Genomic DNA, 10,814 nt, shown 5'->3' on the forward strand with positions numbered 1-10,814 from the left:
GGAGATGTTTACACTATGCCACACACCTGTGAGCCGCTCCCACCCTCCCTCCTCGCCACCCCACCCTCCACTGCCTGGGGGGGTGGTTACATAAGTGGTGCCACATGTCACGAGTTGAAACCACAGAAAAGACGGCTGCCTTCTCAAACTCCTGGCTGCACCTACAAAGGCTGATTCTTGAGAAGGGCAGTCTTGGGCCCACAACGCTTCTCGGGGCCTGTTAATATACACTCACTAAAAGCACTGCTTGGCAGTAGAGAAAACAGATTCAGGATGGAACGATGACAAGCAGCTTATCAGTGCACAGTACCCCGCACTATCTTCTAGTTTCCAAAGCAGCACTTTGATCAAAACATAACCTTTTTGCCTCCCAAATAAATCAGAGAGGAGATAAAAGCCTGGCATTCGAATAAACATTTGGAATAAGAGAAAGATTCCCAAGTTGTTCATTCAGAGGAGGGAGCAGTGACCTTAACTCTAATTGTCCAAAATGTCCAAATCTCCCCAACTTACCCCATATATAGAAGGCAAACCCTTTACCCCCGGGTTCACACATGAATAAATTACACGAGAGAAGTTAAAAATGCTTCCTTTATTACATAAAGCCAGTACTGCTACTTCTAAACTCAACTGTTCGTGCATCTCTATATTGTTCAAAGTGTTACGCCTGTGGTGTTAAAGACAATCTCTTCCAAGTGTCATCGGGCAGTGGCCTCCTGTGGGTGTAGTCCATCACACCTGCTCCCCGCCTCACATGCAGTCGGCAAACTGCTCTAGGAAATCACGTTCTCCCAGGCCCCAGAGTAAACGTACTCTATATAATGTTCTTCCACACCTTATGGTACCAGAAGCAACAAAGTTCTGAAGGAGACATAATTAAAGACATCACGGGTGTTCCCGTTTGTCAATACAGCATCTTAACCGTTTTCATTAACAAAGTGTGTTACAACGGAGCCCTAATTTGCATTACAATTAGTTGTTACAAGACAGTGGAGTCTCCTGATTTCCAAGGTGCGAGATCACTCTCGGAACAGCCTCCAGACCAGTGAGGGGACAGCTCACCGCAGATTCGGGAGCTGCTTCCTGTGTTCCAACCACGTGCTTGAAATCGTGCTTTGCAAGATGAGCGCTGCTGGTTCTAAGCGTACGCGGTTTCCAGGCAGCCTCGTGGCGTGTCTGGTAGAATCAAGGGGCCGCCTGACTTAATCTTCCTGTAGTTAGTCTATCAGTGCTGTTAATGGGGAGAATTACTTTCCATTCTTCAATTTAGCTTAGCAGAGAATAAAGAATTGGGACCAAAATTATAACCAGATTATGATCAACTCTTTAAGCAAAAGAAACAAAGTAACTGCTGACGTTAACAAAGATGCAACAGTTCTCTCCGTAGGGCCTTGTACAGTTTTGTGAACTGCGTTATTTAAAAATCATGAGCTTAACAAAAATCTTTACAAGCCAACTCATCAAAACAGGCATTTGGCCAATAAGAATTTATAGTTTCACACCAATAAAACTTTAGATTTCAGATTTATTTAGGGCCACCTGCACATGTTCACAGAATAGTGGGTTTACTCTAACTGATGACAAGACAGCCCCCCACAGTAAGTCCCCGGCCTAAACGTATTTGCTTTACTTATATAGCAAGAGGAGAACATTAAACACAGAAGCTTTCAATTTGTGGCACTGAATGATGATCTACACAGGGCATCCTTCAAAAGCTACAATTAAGGATCCACCTAGCTTTTCCGCAATACAAGCCCGGTTGAGGTCTTCTGGTCCATTTGCTTGACATTCGTGTTTTATCCCTAGGGAGGAAAAACAATCCTATTTAGAATCAAGGCAGTAGCTTACCTATTTCTGTAACATGTCACATAATTTTAAAAGACCAGTTCACACAAGGGTAGAGAAGCTGTGGCATATATAAACCACCCAGCAACGGGAATAAACCTGCAACCATGTGCACCAGCAGGAATGACTCTCAGAAACCAATGTTAACGAAAAGCAGCCAGACGTAATAGCACACGTTCTGGATAATTTCATGTGTATAACACCTAATCAGCCAAAGCTACTTTATGCTGTTAGAAGCCGGGGCACTGGTTACCCTGTGGAGGAAGGAGCAAGAGGAAGTGGTGTGACTGGAGGGGCTGGAGTGAGACTTCCAAGGCCATTAAATCAGGGAACCACCGTTATGCTCAGTATGTGAAAATTCAAGTTCTACAATAATTCATGGGCGCTCTTCTATAGATACACTGTATTTCAACAAAAAAGTTAAAAAGCAGGTCTAGTAATAAAGCTTCTTGGTTTCTGAAATGTAAGTAAAACCAGGAATTTGATGTTTTGACTGAACAGCTGATACGGTTGCCTGTGTTGAGGGATGGAGAACTTATAAATGGGGTCACTTCTGCTCTGTGGTACCATGCAATACATTTAAGAGACCTATCACAATGAAAACTATGTAAAATGTTTTGCTGACTGCTGTCTCAGAAAAATTTACATCACCACACTGCACAAGGAGCTCAATTATGGAATAACATACAGTAGCTTCTCTGTAAACAGCTGCTCTCTTTTAAACAGCTGCATTGTTTTCTGATTTTCCATAATTTTAAGACCATTTCTTAAGCTGCTGAAAGCACAGCAGGTCATCTTTTGGGCCACTTAGACTGGAGAAAGCCAGCGATGGTTTCACTAGGGAAAAAGGCACAAGGGAGACGGTTTTTCATGCCAGCAATCAAGTGAATGGAACAGCTCCTTTCCTGAAAGGCGACGCAGAGCAAGGATAAGCAGGGACCCAGTGACTCTCTCCCGGGAGCACTGTGGAAGCGCTGAGGCTAACGAGTCATGTGAAAACACCAGGTACCCGACCGGTGGACGCACTTCCAGGGGCTGGCCCAACATCAAACCAAGACAAGTGGACGCTGACGAGGACTGAACGGCGCAGCGGCAGGTTTCAGGAAAGAAGCGAGAATTCTGTTTTCCTAAGTAAAACAAGCTAGGGCAAACCTGATCTACTACAAGAACAAAACAATCAGTCACAGTAAAACAAACAAAATGAAAACGACATTGGGCCAAACCCCTGTGACCTTGGCTCTCCCAGCTGTTCGGAGCTAGCCACAGCAGGAAGGTGGGGCAACCACCTCTCCGACTGCGCATCTCCCATTCACAGCTGAGAAAAGCCAGGCCCAAGGAAGTTAAGCAGTTTGGGCCAAGGCCACATGCTGTTAGATGACAAACTCAATTAGCCCTCAGCACAGGCCTCCAGGCACTCGCCCCATGCTCGTGCTCCATCATACCAACACTCCCTCCTGCTGGAACAGTAAGTCCATTCTGGCCATCTCATCAGGATCCCAGTCCCCAGTGGCAAGTCAAACAGAACTGGCCAGCTCAAGAAGTGAGGCCACTTTCCTTTGGACAGAGATGAGCCAATAACCTACAATCATATCATTTCAAAGTAAAGCCAAAGATAAGAGCATCGTTCCCATTTATGACCATTCCCTTTTTGCAACTTCGCTGTGTCAACTACATTCAGAGGCAACGGCAAATTTATTATTTACTGTGACCAGTGTCAGCCAGTTAGTCTCCACCTGCTATGTGAGAAACTTGGCAGCATCTCAACTAGTTTAAAACGAGACTGAACAAGTGATACGCACACAAATGTCGAGAGAATGGGGTTATTAATATGGGCCTTTCAGACCCAGAGTGATCGGCACAAGGCAGAGAGATGCTGTAAGCTGGGTTCAACCTTCCGAGTTTTTTCCTGTAAAAAGGCAGCGCTTCCCTTCTCTGTGGCCAAGGCTCTCCAAGGAAAGGAAGGTGCTCCTCAGAAAAGATGGCCCCCAGAAAAGAACCCCCCAGGGGTTCACCACACCTCTAAATACCTGGAAGTAAACCAGACCGTACCTTGAAATTTCTTTTTGATCGCATCCTTGGAGCTTGCATAGATCATTTTGCTTTTCAGAGGTGCTAGTTCTGGTGCCCTGGATAGAGAGTACCAAAAATGAGAAAACTGGTTTAGGAAAGTACAATTTACATCGTTTTGAACATGTGCATCAGGGATGGGGGAGGGTCCCCAGAGTCTCCTGGGAGAGTTTCTCTACACAATTTTTTCCTTTCTCCACCGACTCGGAGAGTGACTGCTGCAGACAGGCATACGGAGAATAACTCAGGGTGACCAAGATGAGAAAAAAGCTGAGGACCACTGATCAGTTAATGGGGCTACAATAAAAGAACAACACTGGATGATTCACCATGTTACCCAAGTATTTTCTTTAAAATAATTTTTTTCATTTGTATCAATAAAGGCTTGAGTTCAGGCTAACAACCATCTTCATATGAGGTTTTAATATTTTCTGGTGGAAAAAAGTTTCAAAATACAGAAAGGCACAGAGACTAATCTGTAAATCAAGTATCTGCCACCCAGAATTAAGAAATGCTAGCAATTTTTGCTTCAGGTTGTATTCTGAAAAGGAACGTACTATACACAAAGTACAAGCCCCCTTCTCACCGCCCCCAGCCCCTTCACCTCCATCTACTCCAACAGCAGTTCTGACCACGTGAGCACCAAGTCTTCCACCTCAGACTACCGTAACAAACATGTCACAAGGCTTTCTTTCTTTAATGTTAATGGCAATTCAGCAATAATTTTGGCTTAACTGTCAATATTACTCTTATATTTACAGAATTTTTAGTGCCCCCCCCCGTTAATGAACACTGGAAGCACAGCATATGCTTTACCACTTTCCTCACCAGTAATGCTGAAAAATAACAGAGCTACTAACTGCACAGAAGCAGCTCATCTACGAATGCGTTTTCTCACTACACCCCCCACCCTCGGGCCTGCCTCCACGCCACACCACTATGACACCAAGGGCAAAAGGAGTGCAATTAAATACTTTTAAGCACTTAATAATTCCATTTAGCTTCCCTATTTCCGGGATGTTCAACAGCCACTGCCACCACGGACTGGCACGGACCTTGCCTCGCCCACCCCTCCCACAGCGGGCAGAGGTTCTATTCTGAGGAACAAGGGAAAGAGAACATTCTCTGTCTCTCAGGTGCGTGTCCCTCTCAATCTCCGGTCCAAGGAGGGAGGCAAGGCACAAGGACCTCAGGTCTGGGCAGATGCCTGAGCTACAAAGTTAAGTGGGTACTTTTCTTATGCAAAATAGGTCAAGCACAGGAAAAAAAAAACCCCAAAACTTTAGCTGTTCTGATTTTACTCTAACCAGGTCTTTAAAATACTTTAAGACCCATTCCTTGAGCCCTAAACAGAGCCTGTTACGAAAAACTCCTATAATAAGGTTTCAGCTTTCTTTAAAAAGTAACAATGTAAAAATACTGCATGAACACTGAATTTCCTTTCCTTCTTTCTACTCTTGTTTTCCAAATGTTCTTTAATAAGGATGTATCATTTTCATAGTAGGAAAAAAAGCATAAAAAGCCAGGATAAAAAACAGTGTGAATGAAGGAAATATTCACCGATTTAAAAGCTTAAATCTTTAGCTGCCCTATCTGCCACTCAAGACTAAATCCCAGAAGGGCAGGGCTTGGCCTGTCTTCTTCACAGTTATTTTCCCAGGCCTGACACAATACCTGGCATGTGGCAGAAAGAAGTTTAATGAGTGCACCTTCATCCAACATGCTCGGCTGAAGTCTCACTATCATCTTTATGCACTTATATCTGTGGCTACCAGGCTGCTCAACAGTAAGCGCCCAATACCTGCCCTGACCTCACATCTTCAACCTCACAGCATCTTGGTTTCAGCAGGAGCAGCAAGGGCTTCTGAAATGGACCGAGGTGGGATCCAGAGTTAACATTCCTTGAAACCAGAATTCTTTTGACTGCCTAGCCCTACATCCCAAGTTGCAGGTGGCACACAGCTGAGAGCAAAGCCCCTCCTTGCCTTGCCCCGGCTCAGGCCAAAGTCTCACTCGCCTCAAATCAGAGACTGTTACCACTTCCCCCGTTCCTCATGGAAGCTAGAGAACATTCTCACTGTATTATGAATTCCCTATCAAGGAATGCACTATAATACAATTAAACAAGGAATATAGGTGTGACTTTAAAGGCAAGCTTAAGCTCAAATATGAATTTACTTTAACAACTAATTTAAATAGCCTTTCAAGAAAAAGGCCACCACTTTATAGCACTTTTTTTCATTACTTAGAGCAATGCTGTTCAACAGGGCTTTCTGAAATGATGGAAATGTTCTACATCTGTGCTACCTAATAAGGGAGCCACTAGTCACATGTGGCTACTGAGCATTTAAAATGTGGTAATTCAACTAAGAAACTGAATTTTAAATTTTATTTAATTTTAACAGCCACAAGTAGCTAGTGGCTACCCTACTGGACAGCGAACACAGAGCAATTACAGCTGGAGGCAATGATAACAACAACTTCAAAAGCAGCAAACCACAGACACACAAGTCAAGTGGGAGGCCAGCTCCTGGCAGGGCATCTGGGAGAAGACTTTGGTGAGGTGCTAACAGTAAGAGATGAACTCTGAGTTTTAGAGGCTCAATATTTCTAACAATGCTTACCACAAAAAAAACATCAACTCCTCTTTTCTGGATTCCTTGGTTTCAAAGCTTGCATCATACAAAGCATAGCGACAATCTTTTTCAGGAAGCATTCCCACGAAATGCTTGAAAGGATCGGTTATGGTTACACCAACATCTCCAACCAAGATCTCTTTGCCTTCTTCTACAATGATGCACTTTTTGTCTGCACTGAGACAAAAAATGACAGCCTTCTTTCTTTTCTTGATTTCTTCTGGTGTGGAACACTTCCGAACTTTCATGTCATAAAAAATGCGGCATACTTCATCAGCAACTTGCACTCCTGAGGCCTAGAATGAGGGAAAAAAAATCAGAAGGAGGCTTCGATATTTATCATGCCAAATATAAAACACGATGTAACTTTTGGTTATAGACTGGCATACGCTTAAAATTGTTAAAGGTGTATTTTTCATCTAACAAGAAAACTAGAAAATCTGAGCTACAAACACTAATTTCAGTCATTTAACTTCTAAAACGATTACATATATAAGCTATTAATCACCATCACGTGGGAGTAAGGGAAGATTCAGCTACAGCAGCCCCTCTAACCCCAATACCAGGAAAACGGTGTTTCCTGGCTGCTGGATTATTTCTTCTCATAAAGGTTTACTCAGCGTCCTGATGGGGGTGGTCATCTCCCCAGTTTGAGTGTTAATAAACCCAGAATTCTTTTTACAACACATAATAGATGGTCAGAGTGGCTGGGCTGGGAAAATTCCACTCTCACAGCATATCTTGCTCTAACAGAAGAATTTAAAGGTCTTTGTTCTACTCACATGTCAAAATTATGTGATTAACATCCAATAACATATTAGTCACATACCTTTAAAATTTCACTTATAAAATCTCCAAGTTTTAAATTAAAATTAGAATAAATAAGACTGCAAGGAGACTAGCTCTTAATTGTTCCCACCACAAAAAAAGAAATGATAATTATGTGCTGTGACAGAGGTGATTGCTAACCTATGGTGGTAATATTGCAATATACAAATGTATCAAAAATCAACACCCTATATAACCTTAAGCTTACATAATGTTGTATGTCAATTATACCTCAATTAAAAATAAGTAAGATATTTACTATAACAAAGAGGATAGTTTACTTTAGGGTTATACCAACCAGAAAAAACAACCTGTTACCATGTTATAACCTGCTATTCTGAAATGAGGAAGCAGTTATACAGCCTGATAACCAAAGATCTAAAAACCAGTTTTCGATCTTTTCATCTTCTTTAAGGAATGTGCTGTTTACATAAACTTTACTATGCCCGTAATTTTTGTTAATGTATTAATAACTACTTTGGTTTGCATGTTAGCTTTTCTAATTAAAAATTTAATAGAATTTAAATACTAAACAATGCCAAAATATTAATGATGCCCCAAATTAATGTCGAGTTATTTGATTCAGAAATGAAAATGCATGTGCAATAAAAAAGTAACCCACACACTGGGAGATAATATTTGCAAATCATATATCCAATAAGAAACTTGTATCTAGAATATATAAAGAATCCTTATAACAACAATACAAAAGACAACACAATTTTAAAATGGGCAAGGATTTGAATAGATATTTCTCTAAAGATTTTTAAAATGTCAACACAAGAACCTGGGGAAAATCAACATCATTAGTCATTAGGGAACTGTATATCAAACCACAATAAAAAATGACTTCATACCCACTAGGGTGGCTGTTAACAAAAAAGACAATAGTAACAAATTGGTGAGGCTGTTGAGAAACTAGAACCCTTACACACTGTTAAAAGAACTGCAAAATGGTGCAGCTGCTTCGGTAAACAGTTGCGCAGTTCCTCAAAAAATCAAACAGGGAGTTAGCACTTAACGATGCCACTCCTAGTTACAAACACAGGAGAAATGAGGCATGTTCACACAAAACCTGTACGTGAAAGTTCACAGTGGCAGCATTCATAGTAGCCAGAGTAGAAGTGACTCAAGTGTCTATCAGCTGATGAATGGATAAACAAAACGTGGCATATCCATACAATGCAATACATTCAATAACAGAATGAGGTACTGATACAAGCTGCAATACCGGTGAACCTTGAAAAACACTATGCTACGTCAAAGAGCCAGATATAAAAGGCCACATATCTCACGATTCCGTGAAATATTCAAAACAGGCAAATCCACAGACAAGTAGATCAGGGTTTCCAGTGGCTAAGAGGAGAGGGAATGGAGTGAGCCCTAATGAGTACAGGGCTTCTCTCTGGAGTGATGAAATGTTCTGGAATCTGACATTGGTGATGGATGCACAGCTCTGGAAATACACTGAAAACCAGTGAACTGTACTTTATGGTATGTGAACTGTATCTCAATAAAGCTGTTACTTAAAAATGTATGTAAAATTCTTGATATGAAAATACACTAAGATCCTAGCAGTTACTGAGTATGAAGGCAACTGGGCCATTTAACCATCTCACTCATTAAAAGAGCTGTAATACACCTCAACCCCATCTAATTCATACCTAATCATAACCGGCTTCAGTCCTATCTAATCTAATCCACATTTTGTTTACAAATGAAAATTTCACTCCAAATTAAGTGGCAGATACAGAAAATTAAGACTAGAAAACCACCTCAGAAGTTACAGAATCTTACCACTTTCCTACTTTTAAAAGGCCCTCTGTTAAACCTTCTTTTACTGCTTTTGGAGTAGTGTTGCTCTGATCTTCATAGTTACCAATGTCAAGCAAGTTAAGAATCTTTATTTTGATTTTTTGAATAGAGACAAAATGTTCAAAGTGACAAAAAAAACACCCCAATTCCTCTTAACTCCCTAGTCTATAATGTTTATTTGTAAATCACTTTTGACAAACTCATCTTTTAAAAGCATGAAGGCAACATTTGAAACCTTATATCCGAACAATTAATATTTGAATGTATCCGTTTATATCTAAGTGAAGTATTTCAAACAGCAATCTAAATTCTGACTTAGAAATTGGATTCAATTATGTACCAGTAATTTTTTTCACAAGAACTAGTATTTATTGAGCATTTAGTTTGTATAAGGCACTTATACGCTACGCACTAGTGCAATGTTTTATTTTTAACATTTTTTATTGAGTTATAGTCATTTTACAATGTTGTGTCAAAACCAGTAATTGAAAACAGAAAGTAAATGTGTATTCTACAATTATAATACAACTAATCTCAGCCAAATCTAGCTGTAACTTACAGGCACCTTAAAAACCTCACTAAGGATAAATTTGGGCTTTTATCTAGCAGAAATGATGTCTATGGAAGTTTCTGATGAAGGGACTACTACAGACATTTACACCTGAGGAAATTAACACTGAAGACTCTGAAGGAGAAACTGGCAAAGAGAATGGAAGCAGGAAGACCACTGCTGAGACAACCACAATTATCCAGAGAAAGATATGAACTACCGCAGTGGAGTTGAAAACAAAAACAAAAACATCCAAGGACATTTTAAAGCCGCATCAATACAGCTGAGTGAAACGTGAAGGAATTCCACCAAAGACGACCCTAGACACTCCAGACTGGTGACTAGGAAGACTGTGATACAGAAACAGAAGGGGGAGGAAGGGCACAGTTTGAACATGTTAATTTTGAAGAATGTGCAGCAGGATATCTAGGTGGAGAAGGCCACTTAGCAAAAGGAAACATGAGCATGAATCTAACAGGAAGGCCTCACCTAACAGGTATTTTGGACTAAAGTCAGTATCAAGGGGACATGTCAACATCAAGCAGCAAAAGAAAAACAAGTTGAGGGGAACTAAGAAGAAATAATCAGAAAGCTAAGAAGAAAAAGTAATGAGGGAGAAAGCAGCATGTTAGATGTCAAGGGAGAACATTTTCAGGAGAGTTCGTCAATATACCAGAAACCGCAAAATTTGAGAATGACTGAAAACAAACCATTGGGCTTGACAACTGGGCCTCTGAGCATTTCCAGAGACTGGAGGAATAAAGTCCAGGGTAACGGGCTGGGGGTACCCAGGGGACTGAGGCAGAGCAAACAGTAGTTAATGGCGAAGGGAAAGGAGAAAGACTGAATGCTGACTTCATGGAATTTGTCTCCAACTGGGGAGATGTGACCACACTCAAAGTTTAAGGGCTTGAAGGAACAAGAGAAAGCAAGCCACAGCCCTAAAGAAAAAGGAAAATACATGGAGTACTTCTACTGTCAGACACTTCTAAATCACAATTCTGAGACAGCTACTATTATTATTTGCACCCTACAGATGGGGAAATTGAGGCATAGAAAGATTAAATAACTTG

General features: G+C 41.1%; 1 protein-coding gene across 1 annotated transcript; it reads right to left on the reverse strand.

The window, feature by feature from the left end:
• Nucleotides 1–573: 573 nt before the first annotated feature.
• On the reverse strand, nt 574–6,844 carry DSTN (destrin, actin depolymerizing factor). The gene is made up of 3 exons (XM_010972900.2): nt 6,537–6,844; nt 3,895–3,971; nt 574–1,802 (listed from the first exon to the last, which is right to left on the reverse strand). Exons 1-3 carry the CDS (start codon nt 6,794–6,796, stop codon nt 1,693–1,695), a joined length of 447 nt encoding a protein of 148 aa, XP_010971202.1. The 5' UTR covers nt 6,797–6,844; the 3' UTR covers nt 574–1,692.
• Between the last annotated feature and the right edge of the window lie 3,970 nt (nt 6,845–10,814).

Source organism: Camelus bactrianus, chromosome 19, assembly GCF_048773025.1.
Source record: "Camelus bactrianus isolate YW-2024 breed Bactrian camel chromosome 19, ASM4877302v1, whole genome shotgun sequence".
Taxonomy (NCBI): Eukaryota; Metazoa; Chordata; class Mammalia; order Artiodactyla; family Camelidae; genus Camelus; species Camelus bactrianus.